The 24,715-nt window shown below is 57.0% G+C and overlaps 1 protein-coding gene across 1 annotated transcript in view; it reads right to left on the bottom strand.

Annotated features, from left to right (window-relative positions):
- The window catches only part of DCHS1 (dachsous cadherin-related 1), a 38,938-nt gene extending 15,816 nt beyond the window's left edge, over positions 1–23,122 (bottom strand). The window contains 12 exon segments of the mRNA XM_063306086.1: positions 242–451; positions 1,680–1,805; positions 2,353–2,592; positions 5,194–6,306; positions 8,027–8,123; positions 8,429–8,616; positions 8,750–9,754; positions 10,254–10,490; positions 10,657–10,888; positions 11,204–11,392; positions 18,944–20,761; positions 22,979–23,122. Of these exon segments, the coding sequence (XP_063162156.1) occupies positions 242–451; positions 1,680–1,805; positions 2,353–2,592; positions 5,194–6,306; positions 8,027–8,123; positions 8,429–8,616; positions 8,750–9,754; positions 10,254–10,490; positions 10,657–10,888; positions 11,204–11,392; positions 18,944–20,680 (5,374 nt within the window). The 5' untranslated portion in view covers positions 20,681–20,761; positions 22,979–23,122.
- Positions 23,123–24,715: the final 1,593 nt, after the last annotated feature.

Raw genomic sequence — 24,715 nt, forward strand, 5'->3', positions numbered from 1 at the left:
TAGTGAGAATGCAACATAACCAGATCAGTTGGACCAAAGGTATGGCAGATTAACAGGACTTCCATGGCACCGCTCTCAGTTGGAGAGAGAAGACCTTCTCTCCCAGCGGTGGGGAGAAACGTTCTGCACCTCCCACACCAAAAGGCTGTGGCCCTGCTGTGCTGGACACCCCCAGGTTAATTGTGGGGTGCTGCCTGCCACAGGGCTCCCCAGACTGTTTCCCTCCCTCAGAGTTACTCACCTGCCAGTGAGTAAGAGAGGCGCCCATTTTCCCCCGCATCATGGTCTGTGGCGCGCAGAGTGACCAGCTTCTGATGACTCTGGTTCTCCGGCACCTCCAAGGAGCAAGCACCACTTTGAAAGACCGGGGCGTGGTCATTCTCATCCACCACGAGGACACGCACGGTTGCCTTGGCTTGGCGGGGGGGCAGGCCCCCATCCTGCGCATACACTTCAGGGAGAAAGAGGAGGGTGAGGAGGAAGGCCCCCGGCATATCAAGCATTGGCAGGGCCCAACTCCTTCTCTGCCCCCATCACAAATCAGAATTCTGTGCTGGGTAACTCCAATGCTGCACCACTGAAAGATGCTCATTTCTACAACCCCCATAAAAATTACACCAATAAGGCATCTTAGGACACTATTTCTGATGCTTCTGCCTGCCCTGGGAAAGAGCATTCAGTCCTCAGAATCCCAAATATGTCTGAGCCTACCTTTGTGGTGCTAAGAACTAGTAGCTTGCCTTTTCAAAAATAAAGTAATATCTGAAAAGTCGTTTTAGACATTATTTGGATGTCCGGCTATGAGAACCCTATGCATTACAACTGGCAGCTGCCTTGTGAGCGGGGGGACGGGGGGGAGATATTGCACTTTATGTTCTCCGTGGCACTGCCTTGAGTTGCCCTCCGTGAGTGTGGCTGTGCTGCAGTATCTGCTCACACGTCCGGGAAAGAGGAGCACAGCCAAAAGCACCCCCTGTGCTCGGGAAAGGCAGCCCTGAAGAAGCTGGTTGGGGCAGCTGTTGGGGAACCCCCCTTGCTACAGTCTTCCCTCTAGGGCTGGGAACCTAACCTGGCAAAGGTGGGATCCCGTGCCCAAGCACCACCCAGATCCAGATGGGACCCTCTGCAGTTGCATGTCAGTAACCAAAGGGCTGATGGGTTCATATGATATGGAATCCTAGGAATATCTTTGCTTATAATGAATCTAAACCACCTCAGCCTTAAAAGACTCTTCAAGCCACAGAGACCAACCCCCTGTGTGGGGCGGAGATCCCAGCAAGATGGCAGCTGAGCACACATAGCCAAGATCAGGCAAAGAATACTGTGCCCACGTGCTTTGGGACTCCAGTTGCCCATGCGTTTTGTGATTCCAGGCACTGCGGTCTGCAAATCACTATTTATTGCTCAGCCTACTAAAGGATGGTTAAGCAAACAGTGGCTTAGAGCAAGTGTGAATGCAGATGCTGTGGGGCCTTTCTACTCTCAGCCAAAGGTGATTGCTCTGATTCTCATAATCAAGAATTCTGTCTCTATTGCCAAAACATGTGGCAGTGTGCTAAGGTGCTGAAATGGAGAGAAGGACACCACCACCACCCTGGTCTTTTAAGAGAAGCCCAGGGAAGAGGATGGCTTCCTCCTCCTCCCCCGCTTTTCATGACTTCCTCCTGGTGGTCCGTTACCTGTCAGCAGGTGTTCGGCTCGCTCCTCATGATCCAAGGGGCGCAGAGTGCTGATCAGGCCCGTGTGAGGGTCAATAGTGAAGTCATCCCCAGCAATGCCCCCATAAGTCACCTGCCCATTGGTCCCTGCACAGGAAAGGGGAAAGGATCCTGTGGGAACCTCCTAATCACACACCTACCTCTCCATTCCTGCATGGATCAGTTGACCACAGGCAGGGCAAGGCTGAGCCGGCCACCAACCCACTTTAGAGGTGGGAATGGGCATTGCAAATATTCATGGCTTGGCCTTCTGTGTTTCCCATTTAAACTGGGACCATTCAAGACCAGTATGGTAGAGAGGTCATTTCTGGAGAACCAATCTCTGAAGCGTGAACCACCATCCACATTTGGTGCTGAATCTAGGCCTGGAAGGGAGTCCAGGGGTGGGACGGAGAGGGAATGCCTCATCTAAGTCTGTCACTGGAGCATGTATCTCATTGTTTGGTCAGTGTGCCCAAAGCCTCCCCCATGGCACATCCTGGGCTCAGGGAAGAACAAGGGCCTAGCTGGGAAAGGCGGATGGCTCTTGTTCCTTTCACAGCTGGGCAGCCTGGTCAGGGGCCTTCCCCCTTTTTGCTTCCACTCTGGCAGTGAAGGGATGGATTCCTGTCTCCCGGGCAGATTAGACTCTTACCGAGGTCGTGGTCAGTGGCATGTAGTTGCAACACTGGTGCACCAGGTGAGAGGTTTTCAGCCACCTGCCCTTCATATATGCTTTTCTCGAAGGTTGGCGTTTCGTCATTCACATCCAGCACCTGCACCAATAGGAGCTGTGTGGTGGTACGCCGGGGTGACCCGTGGTCTGTGGCCACCACCGTCAAGTTATGCTGAGACATTTCTTCCCGGTCCAGGGCCCGTACAATGGACAATGCCCCTAGGAAAAGAGCAGATTGCTGATACTTCAAGAAGGAACAAAGCACGGCAGGTTGCTCTGCGCATCTCTGCAAAAGTTCAGATCCAGGAGGCGGCACGTGCGGGGTGGACTGACAGCAGAAGCGGGCTTGGCTGGGACGTCCATCCCTTGGCTACTCTTCTGGCACTTGGCTGTGAGATCAGACTGCAAGCACTGAACTGGCCAGCACAGATGACAAGGAAGCTTCACGTGGGGGGGGCATAATTGTGTTCTGGATAGTAAAGGTAAAGGTAAAGGTTTCCCTTGACGTAAAGTCCAGTCGAATCCGACTCTAGGGGGCGGTGCTCATCTCCGTTTCTAAGCCTTGGAGCCGGCGTTGTCATAGACACTTCCGGGTCATGTGGCCAGCATGACGACTCGGAACGCCGTTACCTTCCCGCCGAAGCGGTACCTATTGATCTACTCACATTTGCATGTTTTCGAACTGCTAGGTGAGCAGGAGCTGGGACGAGCAACGGGAGCTCACCCCGCCACGCGGTTTCGAACCGCCGACCTTCCGATCAGCAGCTCAGCGGTTTAACCCGCAGCGCCACCGCGTCCCTTCTGGATGCACTGCAGTAATTCGGGAGAGGTTGGGGCAGTTTCTGAATAGCTTTCATGGCTTGCAGGCTGTTCTCAAAGGTGAGAACCCCACACAGGCATGGACCATCCCTCTGGCTGGGCAGTAAGCCAACAATGCCCCCCCACCGCCACCCCCCCCCCAGAATTCTTCCATCCAGGCACTCTTAAGGCTCTGTCTTCAAGCTCCCTATGCAACTGGCAGGTATGGGTCCTGCTGGGGGGCCAGGGAGGAGCCGATGAGGCCCCCAGATTGGAAGGTTCTCTCCAGTGCTTGGTGCCTGGAGGGCTCAGCAGCATTTCCCCTCTTCCTTCATCCCTCAGCCCAAGCAGAGAGGAAGAGGAGGCAGTTCTCCCCTATCCTTTGTGGGGATTGTTCTCTTTGACCAAGAAATTCAGATGCTCCTTTTCGTTTCCTGAGGAAAGTCTTCCCTCCCTTGATATCAAACCCATATTAATGAGTTCATGGAATACTTTGGACTGTAAACCCAGGCTGATAAAAGACCTACTGGGGGGGCCTACATAAAAAACCCCGAGCCCTCTTGGTCTGGTTCTTCCGGTGTGGACTGGGTTGCCACAAGGTGGTGAACTACCAACTGTTAATATGTTTTCTACTACAGATTAAGGTTACTATGGTAACTAATCATTTTGGCCGGGTGAAGAGGTTGAATTTAATTGTCCTCTTTTCGGATGTTAATTTTTGCACCTGGGGAGAAGAACTTGCCTGGACTTGTTTCAGTTTCCCTTCTGTGTAGGCTTGCAGAGAGTATGCAGCTGAGAGAAATCTCTCCTCTCAGCAAACAGCCTTTAAATATGTTTGCTTTCTGTAAATAAAATTATTTTTATAGAAATGCCTGGTGTGTGACTTTTCTGATCTCTCCTGGGCCAAATGCTTTCCTAGCACTCTGCCAACACCAAGCACCCTAATTCTTCCTAGTCTAGCCTGTTCTGCAAACCCCCTCTCCCTCCGGGGTCCTAGAGTTTTCCCCATGCTTCACATGGCTTCTCTTCAGCCACGGAAAATGCATCACAGTTGGAGCAGCTCATGAACACTCAGATGGTTCCCAGGTGTCTGTAGGTCTGCTGGCCACGAAGGGGGACAGCTCTGAGATGCTCGCAGAGGTGGCGTCTGAGAGGAAAGCAGGGAGCCTCCACATCACCTCAGCACTCTGGGCTGCTCGCTCAGTTTTAGTGGCAGGGCAGCCACACAAGCAGACTAAGGGCTGCTCCAGCCCCACCCCACCCCCGTGGTCCGGCACTGTGTAGACCCAGGAAAGGAATCGCGATGGAGGGGGTCTGGGGAAGACTGACTGCACCCCCCTGGAAGAAGTGCACCTAGGGAGGAGGAGCGAATGTGAGGAATGTGGGGGGGAGGTTTCTGGGACAGCAGGAAGGGGCATGTGGGAAGTGAGCCTGTTGGAGGAAGGGGCACGTGGCCTCTGAAAGATGAGACCGACAGTTGGCAATGTGGCACCTAGGCGGGAAGGGAGCAACAGGCAGACAGGGACCTGGGCTGGGCTCGGGAGTGGCTTCGAGCTGCAGTTGTGAAGAAATCCACGGACCAAGCAGAAGAGTGCCACGACATGTCAGGCCCACACAGTTCATCACATTGGCATTTTATCAGCTGTGCTGGGTGCAAGTTTTCCTTTGCCCACCCCATGCTAAGGTTTTACCAGAAGGAGGGGGGGTTCTACTACAGGACCCCACAGAGACAGAGTTCAGCTTGCCTGACAGGGCAGACTGACCTCCACCCTGCCTGCCCTCAGGACCAAGGGTTTTTGTAATACAAAGGTGCCAAACGAGGGGGCATTTACAGCATGGTCTGTTGATGAAATATTGCAAGCATGCTCCAGCCCCAGCCAGCAGCCCATCGGGATCATGCCCTGCTGAACAAAAGTCACCTGCAGGAGCAGCAGCTGCTCTTCACTGCTTAAGAGGAGAGCAGATCCCGAGGGGGCCCCAGGGAACACGCGCCCACCTTTTCTGGCCGCTTCTCCAGCCTACCTGTGCTGGGGCTGAGATGGAATCGGCCGTCGGGGCTCCCTGCTCGCAAGGAGTAGCTGACTCGCCCATTCTCGCCCATGTCCCGGTCTCTTGCCACCACTCGGAGCACCAGAAAGCCCGTGGGCTGATCCTCGGGGACATCAACTCTCGGTGGAGAAAGGAACTCAGGAGCGTTGTCATTCTCGTCCACGATGAAGATGTGAGCTGTCACGGCCGCTGAGTGGCGCTGGCTGACATTGTGGGCCTGGTCTGTGGCCAGGACAGCCAGCAGGAAGGCAGACTGGGCCTCCCGGTCCAGTGGGGCCTGCAGGCTCAGCTCCCCCGTGTGGCCGTCCAGCTGGAAGATGGGGCGCAGGGTGTCCTGCCGCAGGAGGCTGTAGCACAGCTGACTGTTGGGACCGGGGCCATCACCATCCAGTGCCTGGAAGGTGAAGAGGGCGAGGCCCAGCGTGGCACTCTCCGACACCACCACCGTGATGGGATCCTGGGGCCAGATGGGGCCGTGGTCGTTGCTGTCCTGGACGTGGATCTCAACCAAGAGCAGGCGCTGGCTGGGGTAGCCATGCAGGGAGTCCTCCACGCTCACGTGCAGGGTATGCCGTGCCCCGGCTTCATAGTCCAGATCCTGCACCAGGTGGATCTCACCCGTGTTGGCATCCACGACAAAGACCCCATCCCCACTGCTGCCCCCCACCAGCACATAGGTTACTTGTCCACGAGGGGGTGGTTCAGGGGGAGCCACCGAGCCGATGCTGGAGCCGGGCGGCAGGCCCTCCATGGCATAGAAGGTCAGCACTGTCGTTTCAGGGCGGGGGAGGGCATGGCCAGAAGGCACCACCTGTGGAGGGAGGGGGGGGGAGAGCATTCAGGGGAGGTGGTAGCAGCCCCGAACCTCGGTCCCCTCGGGCTGGCTGCTGGGGATGGCCACAGGCTCCCCAGAAGGCCAGGCCTGTACCTGAATGCGCAGTGTAGCAGCTGTGCTCTGCGGAATGGTGCCTCGATCGCTGGCTGTAATGGTGAGCAGATATTCTCCCTGGACAACCTGCCGCAGTGGGGTAGCTGTGCGCAGCTCCCCCGTAGCCCCGTGAAGGGAGAAGTGTTCTGCCCAGGCACCTGTCAGGAAAGGAAGGAAGGAAATGTGGCCACCTAGAGAAGCCAAGCAGGGGAGGGAAGGAAGGGAACCAGCCATGGCCTCTCCCCCATGCCCCAGGAGGGATGAGACCAAGCTGGCTGTGCCCCGAGGCTGTGCTCCATGCCAGCCCTCTTGAACCACACAGGCCACTTCAGAGGTGCCAGACTGAAAGGAGCCACTGCCCCCTTTCCCCGGCCCAGAATGCTTGCCAGGGTCCATCTGGCCATAGAGAAGCATCTCACCGTCACAGTGCCAGGCTGGAGCACCACACTTCCCCTGGGAGGCTCTGGAGGAGCCAGAAGTAGCAGCTGCCAATTGGCTTCCATGCCCTGTGTGCCCCTTGGGGATAGCATGTTGAAGGACCGCCTTTCCCTGGGTCAGCCCACCCAGGGGGCCCTTAGTGGGCCCAAAAGCTCCCCTGAGGAGTGGGAGGGAGGTCAGGGCCTGCCTGGGACCAGCCCTGCTGTCTTATTTGCAAGGGCTCATTGTTGCTTTAAAAACATTTTGCAGTGTTTTAGTTCTGTCAGCTGCCTGTAGTTTAACTGAGAGGTTTGCATCTCTCCCCTTGTGTACAAATTTACAGCGAGTGATTGACCTCACGTGGCAGTCAGGACTGTCTGCCCTGCGAAGGGGGACTGGCACACCTTTTCTCCCTCGCACTGCACACCGCAATGGATTGTGGCAAACCCCAATTCTTGGGGGAGTGGGTGAGAGTATGGCACAGCAGCGCACCATACAGCTCAGGGAAACTGGGGCCACACTGAGAGGCCGGAACAGATGGCACTTCCCTCTCATACACCCCCGTCCACCCCGCGCCCCCCACCCCCCGTGGCCCAACTTGTGACCTCCAACCATCTGGGTCACTGGGGAGCGGAGCCCAGCAGGCGGGCCGGCTGGCTGGCTTGATGGGCAAAGCAACGGCCAGATTGTCTGAAGAGGTGGCTCCCCTTATCACCCGCACCTTCCACAACTCAGGATCATGCTGAGAAGCCAGGAAGGAGGGGAGGCGCAGGGGGAGAGCAAGGAGACGTGCAAGCTGCATTGGTTACGTGTAACTACCGCCTTCCTTCTTGCCCTGCATTCCTCTTTCCTAATATGCTTTTTATTTCTAGAGGTTTGCAGGATGCATAGCATCTTCACTTTCATAACTAGGACCAGGTCTGTTAGCTCCTCAATTGCTGGAATTGCCCAACTCTGTTTCCCCATCTTTCTGAGAGCTGGACAGGAGTGGGGAGGGGAGGGGAAGACGATCCAGAAATTCAGACTGGCTAGTGGTAGCTCACATCTCTGACTTGGAGGAAGGGGTCTTCTTCCCCTTCTGGGGAAGTGAGAAGCAGCAGCAAGGGGCAAAAATCTCATCTTACCCATCCAGCCCATAACTGCCCATGGGCAGCTTCCTATCACCGCCCCTCCCCTCCCTTCTTTCCCTCATCCTCAGGGATGTGGTTCCCCAACTTCAAGCTGAGATGCATGCCCTTCTCTGCAGTTCTCCGCCCACCTCTACTCCACCCAGGCTGCCGTCCTCATGAAGCGTAAAGCACAAGAGGCTACGATAAGGAAGCGTGAATCGTGGTGGGACGGAACAAAACGATTCCCTTCAATCCGGTTCCATCACTAAGAGACTAGCTCAAAGCCTGGGGACTAACGGGGGCTGGGGGGGGGCAATTACCTGTGATGAAAGGCTCATTGGGGCTCATTTACCTGACAGCGTGTAGAAGACAGTTCCATTCTCACCCTTATCTGGGTCCTTGGCCTGCAATGGAGCCACCAGCAACCCCGCTGGCTGATCTTCCAGAACCTGATGGGGAGATGGCAAGGAGGTGGGGAGCCGGAACTGACCACTGTCTTCCCTCCTTGCCCCTTCCCCAGCCACTGAGGCAGGTTCCCAGCTCTGGAAGCTCAGAGAGATAATGTTGGTGTGCAAGGAGACCCGCATGCCGCCCAGGGCTTCCACAGAGGCTGCGATGCTTTTGCCCAGTGGACAGCACTGGCTCAAGAACTGCCCTTGCTCCCTCTCCTCCCCCAGGGAGGGACCAAGATTCCATGCTCAGAAATGACCCCACAGGAAGTCACGCAGGATGTCCAAGTCCTCAGTCCCCTGACCTGCAGGAGAAGCTCACGCCCCTCAGCCACATGCAGAAAGGCAGGCGCATTGTCGTTCTCATCCAGCACGGTGATGTAGATGGTGCCTGTGGTGCTGCGGGGTGGCGTCCCCCCATCTTGAACCAGGACTTGCAACTGGTAGCTGCTTTGCTGCTCCCGGTCGAGGCTCTTCCGAATGCTCAACTCTCCTGCAAAACAAGCATGCAGGATAATCAAGGCTGACGGCCCCCATGCAGGATGGCCCCACTGGTGCTCAAAGATGCTCCTTCGTGGAAACATCCAGGCTTTGTTCTCACCCCTGTCCCCCATGAGTTCCCTCACCAGTCTGGGTGTGGATGAGGAAATGGCCTTCGTGCGGCACCAGGCGGTAGGTCAGGCGGCTGTTTGGCCCAGCGTCCCAGTCAGTGGCTGTCACCTGACCTATGCTGCTGCCAGCAGGCCGGTTCTCCACCACTGTGAAGAAATAGCGTTCCTCGCTCAGACGAGGACTGTTGTCATTCTCGTCTGTGACAGTGACCCGGATTGTGCTGGTCCCTGTCTGGCGCCCCTCACCCTCTCCCGCTACAGCCAGGACGGTCAGCACATACAGCTCTTGCACTTCCCGATCAAGAGTGCGGCGCACGTGTAGCCACCCCGTTTCAGGTGCAATACCAAAGCTGGTAGCATCGCCATCTGCACGCAGATGGTAGGCAAGGAGGGTGCTGTGCTCCTGGGCCAGGGCCCTCACTTGCAGAAAATGGGTGCCTACTGGCACTCCCTCGCGCACTTCCACTCGGTAGGTGAGGGTGTCAAAGAGGGGTCCAAGCTGGTCTTCAGACTGCACGTGGACCAGGAGGGTGAACGTGGCACTGAGCCGCGGGGTCCCACCATCTTGGGCCAAAATGACCAGCTTGTAAGGGCTGAGGCTCTCCCGCTGAAGAGCCCCCATCAGCCGCACCTTCCCTGACAAATGTTCCACGGCGAAGGCTGCCGTTCCATGGGATATCAGTTCAAAGTGCACTTGTCCGTTGGCTCCACCGTCAGGGTCCTCAGCCTGCACCGTATATACAGCGGTACCCAGGGCCGCCCCCTCTGGCAGTGACACTGAGTCCGAGGACGAGGGGAAGCGGGGGGGGTTGTCGTTGACGTCAGACACGCTGATCTGCACCCGGGCACTGCTGTAAGCAGGCGGGGAACCGCTGCGGGCCTGAACCTCCAGGCTCAGAACAGACTGTGCTTCATGGTCCAGAGCCAGGTTGGTGTGCAGCTGTCCTGAGCTGGGGTCAATGGAGAAGTGGCCCTGGGGGTCCCCCGCGGAAATGGAGTAAAACACACCATCAGTCTGACCTGGAGAGAGGAACCGGGCAGAGAATGGGTCAGCAATGGAAAAGGGGACACGGTGCCCCAGACTCTCCCCGTCCCACACTGGGTCCTGGAAGGCTCCCTGTCTTCCCTGAAGGTTCTCCTGGTTCATGGCGGTTTCTTCCTTTCTTTTAAGATGACTTTGGGAGCTGGCTTGGGCCACGTCTGAACACAAATGGCACCAAGCGCATACATTAAATGGAAAAAGTCACTCAGGTGCCCTTCCCTTGGGAAACCTGCCTTCCTAGGACTCTGGGGCAGAGGGAGCCCCTTCCCTCACGTCAGACCACCACAGCTGTCACTAGGGAGGAACATCAGGGCACCCCTGCCTGCCAGGTCATGGCCTAAGGCAGGAGTCCATCCCAGCCCTACCAGGAGATGTTGCAAACTGAACCGCCCCCCCCCCACCAAGTGGGTACCCTTGCACTCTGGGGCAAGAGGGGGCAGCGTGCGCATGGCTCTGGGCAAGCTGGGGATGCGATACCTGGGGCGTTGCGGGCATGGATGGATCCAACGCTGCTGCCCGGCCGAGTATCCTCCGGGACTGTGAAGTAATACTGGGCCCGCTCAAAGCTGGGAGGGGAAACAGTGCCTGCCACGATGCTGATGTTGACCTGAGCAGTTGGCTGGGCTGCCAGCCCACCTCCATCATGAGCCTCAACCTCCAGTTGCACCAATAGGTTGGCCTTGCCAGTTAGCGGCCTCCACAACGAGATGACCCCTGCACAGCGAGAGGAGAGAAGCCAAGCTGCCGGGAGGTGGCCCAGACCCCGGGCTCTCTTGCAAGAAGGGTCTGCAGTCCCCCATGTGAGAGAGGCAGCAGGAGACGGGGAGATGGGCTGCTTTGCCTCCTGATCCCTGCCTGGACCCTCCCTGCCATCTGGTACCAGTATCAGGGTTGATGGCAAAAACAGCTGGCATGTTGCCACTGGCAATGCGGTAGGTCACCCGCCCATGCAGTCCCTCGTCCTTGTCATGGGCAGTGACTCGCAGAACGGCAGAACCGGGCTGGCTCTGAGTGCTGATGCTGGCAGCGTATTCCAGGGGGTAGAACGCTGGGGCATTATCATTGACGTCTTCCAAAAAGACTTTCACGTAGGCCGTGGAGCTCAGCCCACCCTGGGAGAGAGGGAAGACTCTTTGGTGCGGTCCTCTGGAATAACCACCAAGAATAGCAATGCTGTCGGCTGTACTAAGGGCTGGGTGCCCAAGGGACACCCACTGTCCGAAGGCCTCGGAAAGGGCCCCGGCTGATGCCTTTTGCCCTGGCACCGTGGAAGGGCTGAAGTGACTGGCAGCCTTTAGGATTTACGACAGACCCTCCATACACCCCTCCCTTCCAGCGCCCAGCAAGGCATTTGGCTGAGGGGTCCCCGTGAGCCCAGATTCCCCGCTCCCACCAATGCCTTTCTGGGGCTCCGCCCAGGTGCTCACCCCATCAACAGCTGTGACCGTGAAGTCATAGGCGGAGGTTCCCTCATCCCGGTCCAGGCCTTGTGCGGTGCAGAGCTGGCCAGTCTCTTCCCCAAGAAGGAACGCAGAGGGCACCAGGCTGCCAAGCCCAGTGCCCAGGGCATAGGAGACCCTGCCAAAGGAGCCGCTGTCACCATCGGTGGCTGTGATCTGCAGTAAAAGTGGAAGCGCTCCGCTGACCCACCAGAACAGCAGGTCCAAGCGGACCGTGACAGGAAGGTCCCAAAGCACACCTGGGCTCAGGTAAGCAACAGGCCTCCCCGGCACCCTGTGCTATCCTGGGACAATGATCAGAGGACTGGACCTCTTCTCCCAGCCAGGACAGCCTCCCTACACACACATCTTGCAATGGGGCAAGGGGATGCACTGGGGGGAGTTTGTCCCCCCTCCAATATTGAGACAACTAGAAAAGGAGGTGGGGGCCACACCCAGCCCCTCACACTGCCAGTAGCCAGGCAGGTGAGTGCAAGGGAGACCTCCCCCTCCCCCTCCTGTTCCCTTCCACACAGGGTTCGGACCACCTGGAAGCAGTGCAGTGCCAGGAACTCAGGGGGTGTCCAAAATCTGAGGTGGAGGGACTCAACCAGCCCATTCACATTTCTGCTGCCAGTAGCCAGGCTGCTGCTCCTGCTCTGCCCCCTAATCCCCCTCCCCCACCAGTGAAACACTTTGGCCTTCCCCTTGGTCCTCCACCGGCCTCCGTCCCACTACTCGGGGGTGGGGAAAGGTTCTGCAGGCTGTCCATCAGGCAGAGGAACAGGCCCCCTTCTGCTGAGAAGCCCCTTGTGAGCAGCCAGACTTGCAGTGCCTGTGGCAGTCAGCTTGAGACAAAGCCCTGAGCTGTGGCCAGCTGACAGGGAAAGGCTACAGGAAGGGGGTGCCAGAAACAAATTGGACAGGGAGTTTGCAGGGGGCAGCCCCCAGCTGATCTTTGTCTTAAAAGAAGGAAGCTGGATTTGATGTGGTTACTACTGGGATGGGAGACCACCAGGAAATCCCAGGCTAGACAAGGAGCCCCCCAGAGGAGGGCAACGAGATCCCCTCCCAAATGGGAGGTGACCAGGTGCTGAGCTCCACCCGAGGGAGCTTGTCCTGCTGCTCCTTGAGAGAGAGAAGAGAATTTCCTCTCCTTGTAGAAAGGGCTGAGCAGGTAGCTCTGCTAAAAAGGGAGGGTGCAGGGGGACGGGGAGAGGGGGTGGCAGCTGTGGGCCAAGAGGGTTTGGGCCAGGCCCGCTTCAGTCCAGGAAAACAGTGCGCGGAACAGGCCAGAAACCACCCCAGCGGCTGGCCCTGAGATCCTGGGACAGAGGGATCCTTACATGTATCTGAACTGTCTGGGGAGCCCCAAGCAACAGCCAATCCCACTTTCACGGCACCACTTTGCGTTCAAAGGCCTGCCTTGGAGGCCCCAGACTGGCCTCTCCATCTCACTAAGTAAGCCGCCCCCCTGGGGGCTTTGCTGGGGTTACTCGTTTGGAAACATGGGTGGGGGCCCCCTCTCAGAATAAAAGCCCCCCCTTTAGGTTTTTAAAGGCATGGTTTGGATGGGAGCCAAATGGTGCAGAACGCCGCTGAGCACCAGCGGCCATGCTCTGGAGGCACCGCAGGGCCCGGAACCCTTTTGTGCTTGCAGAACAGGAAATGGGGCTGCCGTGGGGCAAGGGGAGAAGGGAGGGAACATAGTTCTCCAGGGTGGCCGGTGCGCAGAGGGTAGGCCAGGACCAGCCCCTTCCTGGCACCACCCGGCCAAGCTTATCCTGGAAGGGCTGCAGCTGTCCAGCCGCCGCTGCCTTGAGTCTCCCAGAGTGGGGCTGAGCGTTCTGTTCAAAGCTGCTGGGAAACTGGAAGGACTTCTTCCTTCACCAGCCCGTCCCCTTGCTCACCCGCAGGGCCTCCCCTCCCAGGCCTGCAGGAGGCCTCAATGGGCTCCCTTTGTTTCCCAGAGACCCTGGAAATTGGTAGCCCAATGGTGGCCTATGGGGTTCGGCCTGTTGGCTCGCCTCGGTTCTTAGGGCTGCACATCCGAACCTTAAACACTTGGAACTAGGCGCAGCCTTTTTAGGAGTTCTGCCCTTAGAGCACAATATCCGGTGCCCTGAGCCTGGGAGTGCAGGGCATTTATGCTCCAGCCGTGGAGACTGTACCAGCCAAGCCAGCGGCAGCCTAGACAGCACCCATGCCTTCTCCTCCTGTCGGGCTTCGGTGAGGAGAGTCAGTGCGGCCCATGCTCAGGTCCTGGCAACTCTTCTGAATTGCTCTGTGGTGGGCAGAGGGACCAAATGAGGGCCCTCTGCTTGACAGGCAAGTTTACTGCTTTTCCAAAACTCCTTGCTATGAGGAATTTAAAAAGCATTATTTCCAGGTAGGAAACCAGAGGCAAAAGAGAGCACCACAGCATATTCTTGAGCTCTTAGACTGCGAAAGGCAAAACCTGGTTGCTGTGTGTTTCCTGAATTTTGCAACCAGGTCGCCAAGTGGAAAAGTACCTGCTGTGCTCAGGGCCATCAATTTGGGCCACTGAGTCCACTCTCTTGTTTGGGAATACAAATGGAAGCCTCCCAGGCCAATAAAGTTGTCTAATCTTTACCTGAACCCAGTCCATGAAGGGGACCCACCTCCTTTCTGGGTAACTGGCCCCACTTGTACTTGCAGCTAGAAAGCTTTTTCTACACTCCTTTGGTATCTGCCTTCCTAACATTTAAATCCATTATTCTATGTCCTGCGCCACGAAACAAGGGAGAAGAGGCCTTGACCGAATGCGAATGCGTTAAGAGGAACTCTCAAGCCAAGCCAAATACTTCTTTTTTAATATTCACGGGCTGTTTACATTTCTAAAAATGAAAAAAATAATCCCTGCGGCCAATTTTTCCATAAGCTTACTGGTAAATGCTTCTCAGCTTAGGCTACCAACCCATCTACTCTTGGGGTCCTGCAATGGGCAGGGGATGGTTTTCGGTTTCCACGACAGCCCATGGCAGAAGACCGAACTCAAACCCACTGAATACATTTGATCCGATTGCTCTGAGGGGAGTTCTTTCCTCCCAAGCTCAGCACATTTTTCCCCAGATTCCCTGCAGCTTCTCTTCTCTTCTGGGTTAGGCAACAGTGATAGGCCCCTGACTACAACCTGCAATAGCCAGCAAAGGGCCACCTTTTTAAACACAAAGATATGGGCATTTGTGGAGGAGACAAAGAGCAGATTTCCCCCAGAATGGTTTCCTATGTTGCCTGCATGCCTGCCTGGCCCAGGCCATCCCAGAGGCCCTGAATGGCAGGCTGCCTGAGAGGCCCCATTCTACAGATGTGCACAAAGCCACAGCTCAACATCTGGCTTTGGTTCAGACCCAAGAATGACGGGAGCACTGGCGCCAGTGTGGTCAGCAAACCCACGCAGACTCCCTGCTCAGCAGATCATGCAGCTGCCCTCCTTGGGCCTGGCACAGATGCTGAGGGGCTAAAAGCAGCTAAGGCATGGCCAGCTGGGCTATTTCGGGAAGTGGCGGTTTCCAGCTTCATGGCTGTTGGCCTTGGGGGTCAGCCAGGAAGCGGATGGCCTGCACCACTAGGTCAGGAAAGGAAGCCGCCTCGGGAGAAACGAAAGCAGCTGCCGCCACGCGCAGCTGAGAGACGTGTTCCCTGCAGCTGTGTGCAGGAATGTCTCCAGACCCCGAGGAAGCATCGCAGAAGTGGAAGAGGGAGGCAGATGAAGGCGCTGATCCCGCTTGGGTCCAGGCTGCCCCAGCCTCACTGCAGGGAGCCCATTTCATTCCAACCAGAGGTGGCAGATTAGCAGCACAAATCCTTAAGGCCACCTTGGAGTGGGCATGATCCCTGTATCCCTTGCACCATGGGCAATGGCACTCTCAGAACAGCCACAAGTGGTCCTTCCACGTTGCTGGAGGGCAGTATGCAGGGGAGGAGGGAGGTGGGGGGCGGGGAGTTCACTGTGCAGCCAGCCATATTTCAAAAGCGCTTCTTGGTCGTGTCAGTCATTTGGATTGTTGTTTCTCAGCTGCCTGTATTTTTTTGTAACATTTGTTATTATTTTTATTCTGTTTTAATTCTGTTCGCCACCCAGCGTCACTCGTTGAGATAGGCGGCTATATAAATTAGATAAATAGATAAAATATAAATAAATAAATAAATAAATAAATAAACTAAACCAAAATAATCAGGGAGCTCAAGCACCTCCCCTTTCAGAAACGGTTCAAAAGTGGGGACTCAAGGCGGGGGTGCATGCTGCGCAAAATGAGCCAGAAAATCTTTCTCTGGAGGCTGGAAATGTTAAAATTACAAATGGCCTTTAGGCTGTCACCTTTTGGAGCCCTGTATCAGGTTATCGGGCTAGCCTAATGCTAGCCTAGTTCCATGGATTCCACTGATCCTGTTGCTGCAGGAACGTGCAGTGCATCAGTCCCAAGGCAAAGGGATGACTCGGTGTCTGCCTGTCAGGGCCTCTTTTGACAAGCCAGGCCCTTCCTGGACTTGCACGGTAGCGGTGTCATCCCTGGAAAATGCGTGTTTCCATTCAGGAGGCACCGGGAGGGTGTGGCAAGGTGCTTCAGAGTGGGCACAGACATGCTATTGGGGCCTCTTTAATACAAGGGTGTATTTTCTGAGGGGTGCAGTACTACGGTCTCCTTAAGGAGAAGCAGATGGCTGCAGCATACACACCCACTCTGAAAGCTTTGCAGCTGGAGCAGGGCACATCCCCATGTTGCTCAAGCATTGCACTGTTGTCATATAGTCAGTCTCCGTATTTTGCCTGGTATTTTTACCATTTGACTTACTGTTATCCCTGGGAATCTGTAAACTGATTCAGGGAGAATTGTCTGGCAGATGTGGGCCTTCTGCAACTCCCTACTGCAACTCAAAGAAACTCAAATTCCTTCTGCAACCCCGTCTTGGGTTCATCTTTGACAGTTCTAGCACTGCAAGGAACAAAGCTGCAAAGGTACCCTCCTCCCCCTCCCCCTAGACCAGGATGCTCCTCCTAGGCAGGCTGGCTCAGAAGGGTCAGTTTTGGTTCTTTGCCATGTGGGGGGCGGGGGGGGGGGAGGAGAAGCTCCATCTGGGGGGGGGACACAGCAAAGAGGATGGGCAACTTTTCTTGTGGGAGGGAGGAGCTTCCCAATCAGTTGGGAGGCCACAACAGGTCTTCAGAGATAGTACTGAGATTGTTTTTGATCCCTGAATGTGAATTCTAGGGTTTTGGAGGAGTTTAGGAGTGTAAGTCTGGACACGGGGGTGTTTCCGCTCCCTAACATTTGTGCTTTCATTCCCAGCCTTGTTTCAACATGCCTGACACCCCCCCGTCCCCGCTTGCTCTGCTGCTGCTGAAGTCTGGGAGTGCGACCCTGGGGAGCTAGAGGACTGCAACAGTCTGCCTTTGGGGGCCACAGGTTCTCACTCCCTTCTCCAACACTGCCGGCTCGCCTTTTCAGGCAGACTGAGGTGGGATGCCATTCTTGCACATCATTCTGGGTTGGGTGGCACATTATTGCTATGGAAGGTGCTCTTTTTCTTCTGAGGTTTTAATTTCATGAACTAACCCTAAAGTTTGCCCTCAATTTTGCCAAAGCAAAATCTGGATGCACCCAAGCAGCGACTGTGCTGAGAAATCATAACGGACTGTTTGCACATATCCTCCAACCAGACAGAATATTCTTCCATTAAAAGAGCACATGCACACATGACACAAAGCCATTCATAAGTATGTCCCATACACAAAAAAACACACCCCACAAAATATGCAGATACCTTAATCCCACTCAAACAAAAACCCTCTCCACTGTAGAATAGAAAGGAAAGTGGTTCCCACAAATGCAGAAGGAAACCAATCCTTTATCTGCTCTAATTTGGGGGAGCCTAACCTGGTTCCTGGCAGGACCAATGACTGGATAACCAGCCAAGGCTGCTTCACGCATCTGCAAAACTGACTCTGGCTTATTAAAGGAAATCCAGGGTTAGAGCTATTTGCAGATTCAGTCCAGATTCTCACTTGTCAAGAACCCGTTTCCCTAGACTCTGTACCACCATGACACTGCTCTGATTGGGGCATTTCTAGCTTGAACCCAGCTTAGGGAAGGGGTTCTAGGAGTAGAAAACACCCCACTATGGTATTTAAGCCAAGATAAGTGGGCTTGCCCAGATGTGAAAACACTCATGTCTGTTGTTTATCCCACACCACTGGTCATCAGTTGTAGCTGGGTCTCTGCCTAACAAGGAACTGGAGAGGGATTTACACAGGAAAGCCAAAAAGTCTTGCACATAACACCAACTCTAGCAGCAGAAGGAATCCCTCAAGAAGGGAGAGAGAGAGAGCGAATGAGTGCTGCAGCTTGCCAAAAAAGAAGAAAAGAAGAGAGAAGAGAAGAGAAGAGAAGAGAAGAAGAGAAGGGAAGGGAAGGGAAGGGAAGGGAAGGGAAGGGAAGGGAAGGGAAGGGGAGGGGAGGGGAGGGGAGGGGAGGGGAGAGGAGAGGAGAGGAGAGGAGAGGAGAGGAGAGGAGAGGAGAGGAGAGGAGGGAAGGGAAGGGAAGGGAAGGGAAGGGAAGGGAAGGGAAGGGAAGGGAAGGGAGCTGTTCCAGACTCAGCTCTGAAAAGTGCAGGATTGGGACCAGGTCTACATCCTTCTTGGATGCAAAGCAAAGGAAACAAAGACAAAGAAATACTCATGGTACACTCTGCAGTCAGGAAAACAAAAAGATAAAACTGAGAAAGACCAAAGAAGGTTAAGATTAATGAAGACACATAGAAAAGATGCCACCTTGGCAATTTTAGGACCAAAAAGTATGTGATATCAACACAGAACTGCACAGGCCTGTCTGAACCTTCCCTTGTCCCAGGAGGCCAGCCAAACCTCAAAGCTTCCTGAAACATTTGTGACCAATGAAGCCAAGAATATATGAAGTTACGCTCATGCATGCGTCGACCCTGCCCCAAAGGTCAGAGGGTACAAAAGTGATGCATAGCTGACCCTGCAGGAATGAGATTGCCCTATCGTGGCCCCTTCTACCAGCAGGAGAGTCCCAGGCTGGGGCCCCTTGGGGTGCCCTGACGGGACCAGTAGTGTCCAGGAAGCAGCAGGGTAGGGAACCTTTCTCCACTGCCGTGCCCCCTCCCCTAATAGCCTCTAGGTTCTGCCGCCTGCCATTCAGGACTAGGAAGCTGCCTTAAGGGCAGCAGCCCTGATATCATAACCCTTCCTTTCACCGGGTCTAGCCTTCTTTGTATATCTTCTAAATTGGTGGCCACTACATCTCCCGACAATGAATTTAGCATTGAGACTTCCACTGCTCCCAAAGCACAATATTCCTCTACAACTTAACACAAAATTTGTACATCCAAGGTCTGCCACAGATGGCTCCTATGAAGTGAGGAAGGGACAGGTCAAGAACCTCCAACAAGGGTTAGGGTTAGAGTTAGGGTTAGGGTGTTAGAGTTAGGGTTAGGCCAAAGTGGTCCAGCTGTTCTGAGCAGATCCCTATACGAGCACGAGGTTCAGATCCACACCACAGAAGCAGCATCTAGGCTACACCTGACTCAGGTCCCCACAGAACTTGCCGTGACTTTCCCCAAGGGCCAGCAAAGGGAGGAGCCACCTGGTGAGATGCTACCTTCACTGCTCCCAGGAGGTCTTGAGGGCTTGGCGTTCCCCTTTCCCCAAAGGTGGCTCCTTACTGCATCCCAATCTTGGCTCACCTGGAGGAAGCAGGTGCCAGGGGACACATTCTCCTTCAAGGAAATATTGTAGAAGTTGCTTTCAAAGACAGGCTCGTTGTCATTGACATCCTGCAGGGTGACAAGAACCACGGTGGTGGAGGAGAGGGGGGGCTTGCCGCGGTCTGTGGCAAGCACAGTCAGCTGAGGCTGCGGGTCAGTCTCATAATCCAGAGCAGAAGCTGTAGTAACGATGCCAGAGGTTGGATCAATGGCAAACCAGTGGGAATAGGTGTGGTGGCTGTGCAGGATGCTGTAACAAATCTCCCCGTTGGGTCCTTGGTCTTTGTCACGAGCTGTCACTTGCAAGACAAAGCTGCCCGGGTAAACCACTTCAGGGACGCTCTGCTCATACTCCTGAGCATCAAAGAGAGGGGGGTTGTCATTGATATCCATCACCTGGAGCACAAAAGCTGACTCGGCGCGCAGGGGGGGAGTTCCAGCATCTGTAGCTGTCACTCGCAGCTCATAAGAATCCCGTTCTTCGCGGTCCAGCATTCGGTCCACACAGATCAAGTAGATGATGTTGTCTTTGGTCGTGAGAGCAAATTTCCCTTCCCCCCCCTCCAAGGAGACATTGACATTGGCGTATTCTCCATAGTCAGGGTCTGATACAGAAATGCGGGCAACAAATTGGCCAGGCTGAGCCCCTTCGGAGATGCGAGGGGAGCCATCTTCGCTGAGGAAGATAATGGTCATGGTGGGCTGGTTGTCATTGTAATCCCGGACCTGGATTGTAACAAAGGCCGTGGAAACTTCAGGGTGCACGGCCCTGTCCCGGGCCTGCACCACCAGTTCGTGCACCTTCCGCAGTTCATAGTCCAGCCCCTTGTTGAGTTTGATTATTCCGGTGGACGCATCAATGGTGAAGAACTGCTCCGGGTCGCTCTGCCGGCGATTGATCTCATACACCACCGCCCCGTTGTCTCCCTCATCGGCATCCCAGGCGAAGACCTGCAGAATGCTGCTGCCCGGGAGCAGGTTCTCCGGGATGAGGGTGTGGTAGCGGCTCTGGTTGAAGGCTGGTGCGTTATCATTGATGTCTTGGACAGACACGTCCAAAGTCATTTGGGAGCTCCTTGGCGGGGATCCGCCATCATAGGCCTCAAGAAGCAAGGTGAAGGTGGACCGGGCCTCCCGGTCTAGGATGCTGCCCACAACCAGCTCTGGGTGCAAGACCCCGTTGGGCCCACGGCGCGTCTCCAGCTGGAAAGCCTGGCCCATGTTCCCCCCCTTGATTGCATAGCCCTGGGTGCTGAGCAGGCCACTGTCTGCATCAAAGGCAGGGTCCAGAGGGAAGCGGCTGCCGGGCAGAGTGTGCTCTGGGATGAGGAGGGACGCCCGCTGCTTGGGGAAGGTGGGGGCGTGGTCATTGATGTCGTTGACCTGGATGTTGACTTCCACTGTGGCGCCATCTGGGGTGACAGCAATGAAGCTGTAGTGGTCACGGCTCTCACGGTCCAGCATGCCTGCTGTCTTGATGATGCCCGTGTTCTCGTCAATGTCAAGGTCTGTGGTGACGCCACTGCCCTCCTGGGCAGAAATGAAGTACATATAGCTGGTGGTGCCAGTGGGTAGACCTGCACTGATGTCCCCAATGATGGTGCCTGTGGGCATCTCCTCATCAACCTGCAAGTCCAGAGTGCCTGGCATTGCCATGCCCTGACCCAGGCACACAAGCAGTGGTGGCAGCAGCAACAGAAGGGCAAGCGGCCCCATCCTTGGCTGACCCCTGGAGCTCCTTTGCTGGGCGCCTGGGAAGAATGGCAAGGCCCCCTTGGTGGGGCAGGCACCTTAATCCTGCAAGGGATGCAAAAAGAAAGCTAGTCAGAACCAGAGCTCACTGGGGGGAGGGGAGGCAGCCCCCACATGCCCACTCCTGTGGGTGCTTGGAGGGGCACAGCAAATAGGATGACTAGATGATGGGACATGCTGGGGGAGCAGCCACCTCATTCATTACTCTTGCCTCTCCAAATCCATTGCTGCTATCTCCCCACCCTGGTGGAGGCAAGTAGCCTGCTGGGACTGGCACATGCTAGCTACTTAGGGAAGGTCCGTGGATATGGAGGGGGGGGGGTGTTGTTGTTTGGGCTCCCTTTCCCCCAGCAGGGAGTTAATTGCCCTGAAGACCCTTGCTGGGCCAGGTCAAGACAGGCCCTGTCTCAGGTAGCACCCGCTCCTCCACACCCCCAGATGCCCCAATTGCGGGCAGCTGAGCATTGGGGGATGGGCTGCCTCTACCTTCAGCTCCATCGCCTGCTTCGCGCTCCAGCCGCAGGGGAGTGGGGACCTTTACGCGGCTTGTACTGGGCAGAGAAAGTGGGGAGGGAGACACCCTCTTTCCCCGGAGCTGGCTTCTGCTGCTGCCGGCCAAACTCCGGGAAGCCACAGACCCAGTTTTCCCAGCAGCTGCAAAGCCCCCCCTCTCCGGCCGGGGTCGGCCAGCACGGACTCCGGCGAGCGCGCAAGCCCCTGACAGGCGGGGTGGGAGAGGGGCGGGCGGGTGAGAGCTGGCCACGACCCCCTTTGTTTCGGCTTTTCCTGATCTCGCGCGCGCGCTCTGCTCTCCCTTTGTCTGCGGCTCCTTGGCTCCAGCCCACCGCTCGCTCCCCCTGCCGTAGCTCCCTCTCACTGCAGGGCCGCGGGGGAGGGGAGGGGAGGGGGGGAGGGAGCGGTGAGGTGCTGGCTCCGGCCCCAGGAACGGGGACTGCCCCCACCGCCCGCCCCCTCCCTCCCGCAGGAGGCTCTTGGAGGCCCCGCGGCGGCTTGGAGTCCGGGCAAAGGCTGGCTTAGCGGTCTGCGAGCGGGGAGCCGCGCGCCTGAGCTCATACTTGGCCAGGCTTGAAAGCGCCCCCCGCCAGCTCGGGGCCCGCCGCCGCTCTCGGACAGGCTGCGGCTCGGGCCTGATGCAGGCGCGCCTTTCCTGGAGCGGCGGCCCCGGCCGGGGAGGGCGCACAGCAGAACAGCCACGCGCGGCGGCGGCGGCCGCAGGGTGGGGGCGGGCCGGCTCCCAGCGGCAGTCGCGTCTGGAGCTCGCGCCTGTCGCCGGTCGGCACCCGAGCGAGATCGGGCGGCACAAGGGGGCGCGCACCTCTGTCCTCACCCCACCCGGCACGCCGAGCCTCCACTCGCCGGGGCTCTTCCCGGTCCAGTCGGGAGCAGCGGGTCCCTTCTTGCTGGGGGAACCACTCGAAGCCACCAACCCCGCGGAACCACTGATCCTCCTCGGCCAAGCCAAACCCGCGGGCCAGCTGAGGAGAATACTGGGCGGCGGGACGGGGAGGGGGGCAGAGCGCACCGCTCCGCCTTCAGGGTGAAGCTCCGGCCGCAGCCTTCGGGGACTCGCTCTGGAGTGAGAGCGCGCCTCCCCTGTCCACCAGGTCGGGAGATGGCGGCTTCGGCTCCGTAACCTGAGGCTGGTCTCCGCGCTCCGGGAGCGCTGCCGCCGGTGCCTCCTCCGGCGCTCCCTGCCGCCGCCGGGCCCTTGCCGCCGGCCCGAGGGGGAGGCCGAGGCCAGGCATGACCTCCGCGGCAGCAGGCGTGGAGTCGCCCAGCACCACAGCTGCTTCCAATTTGCCCAGCGCCGATCGCGGGGGGAGACGAGCGAGGACGGGCGAGGCGGTTCCAGCCGGGCCTGTGAAACGTGAGCCGCCCGCCCGTCGGCCAGTCCCTCGCGGACCCGCCGCGAGCAGCGCTGCGCTTCCTACAGCCGGACCCGACGGCAGCGCCTCCCCCTCTCCCTCCCTCCCTCCGTCCCTCCCTCCGTCTTGGGACGAAGAAGGCTGCTAGGACGGGCAGAGGCGCGAAGAAGCTGAGCCAGGGACGGGAACCGGCGCCCGGCGCCAGAGGGCGATGCTCCTTGTTTCGCGACCGCTCCCCCAGCCCTTCTCCGGTCGCCAGGAGCGCTCCATGTCTGGCTTCCCCTGCCCCTCCCGGTGCAGGAGAACCCGAACGAGCAAGCGAACGAGCGGGCGAACGGATTGCTGCGGGACTCGTCCTGGCATCCCGGTCACCTACGTCCATCTTCTTTGCTGGCCATCCGCCTGGCGCTCCTTCTCTAGTCGGCGACGCAGCTCTGCGTCTAGGAGAGGCCGCCGCCGCCGCCGCCGCCGCCGCCGCCGCCTGATGTGTGTTCAGCTCGGCAGGGACAGAAGTAGGAATGGATGGGTGAACGACGGAGCGAGCGAGCGGGGTTCCAGTGAAACCCGAGCCGCGCTGCCTCGCCCGCTCACTCCGCTTCTGCCCGGCCCTTCTTTCGCCGTGGCGCCGCGCCCCCTCCCCTTCATCCCCCCCCCCCCCGCCAGCCAGTTCCCACCCCTCAACTCCATGCCGAAGAAGCGAGGTTGGGCGGCGGAGCGGGGAGGGAGGACGGGAGGTCTGCTGCTTGCGGAGCGTCTGTCTCCCGGAGCCGGGGAGCTGGGTAGGTGTCCCATCTCGCGCCCGAAATTAATGCCCCGCGCCTCCCTCTTCCCGTCGGATGTACGGGGTGGTGGAGATGGAGAAGGAATGAAAAGGACCGGCCCAGACACCTCCTTCGGGCGCAAAGCCACCCGCGCCACCCTGTCCAGGACATGGTCCGGAGGAATATTCGCCTCCTTCGGTTGGCGGCGGTTCGAATCGGGGAACTGCCCGCTTGCGAGTGGAAGAAGGTTGGGCAGCCGAGTCAGGGTTTGTCCGGTAGGGTAAGAAGAGGACAAGCCCCGCCCCGCCCCATTTTTGCCAATATGGTGTAATTGTGAGTTCACAGAACTACAAGAGAACTGGAAAATCTGGAATAAACTTGCTGCATCTTTCAAATACAGTACTTAGCCTCCAGATTTTATTTATTTATTTATTTATTCGTTCATTCATTCATCATACTGTATGTCTGTAGCCACCCATCAGTTCAAACAAAAAACCCCAACACCCCTCACATCCTTCCCTCTAATAATAATCCAGGAGAAATTTCAAATTACTTCTTGTGCTTCAGTCCAGGAGTTCCATGCAGTGCCCTGGCACTCTCTGTGGGCCACAGTGCTTGTGGCTCCTAGTCTGACCTCTCAGTCCCCTCCCTGGCCCAAGGAAGGTCTGTATCTTGCTCATCTCAGAAGGGCTCCCCAGGGTCCCCCCCCCCCAATCTTCTCTCTCAGCTCAGAAGACCCAAAGTGCAGAGTCCATCTCTGCAGAAAAGCCATGGCATCCACCTATGCACAGGGAACAAAGTTCCTCTGCATTTAGAGCCTGGGAGGCTGACTCCAAGTGTTGAGGGCTGACTGCTGCCAAACCAGAGCAAGCAGTTCTGCCCAGCCCGTCACTTTCCGTCTTCTGATCGGCTCGGCTCTCTTACTGCCTTTGGGCATCTTCCACCCCCTCAGACACCCCTACAGCTGCTCTCTTCTGCAGGACTGTGAAGCAGCACCAGTGAGGTGCTGCTCCTTGGTGATCTTGCTGCCTGGGCACCTCCTCAGGGGGCAAATTACCGCTTGTCCTTCTCTGCCCCTTTTCCACTGGCAGAATGTTAGAACTCAATCCCACGTCTTAGGGAAACCTGCAACCCTTGATCAGTATTTGGGTGGGAGACAATGAGGAAATCCTGGGGTTGGAGACTGGCCTGGGAAGTGGAACCATGTGGCAAAACATGCCCACAACATGGACAAGGAAGCAATGTGGGCATGCCTGTGTAATCACCAGGAGGCAAGCTTGATTTAGGAGGGTTCACCATTTTATTCTCTGCCCTGTGCCCTGTGCCCTGTGCTGAGAGGCACTTCCTTATGG

Source organism: Candoia aspera, chromosome 5 (genome assembly GCF_035149785.1).
Source record: "Candoia aspera isolate rCanAsp1 chromosome 5, rCanAsp1.hap2, whole genome shotgun sequence".
In the NCBI taxonomy this organism is placed as follows: domain Eukaryota; kingdom Metazoa; phylum Chordata; class Lepidosauria; order Squamata; family Boidae; genus Candoia; species Candoia aspera.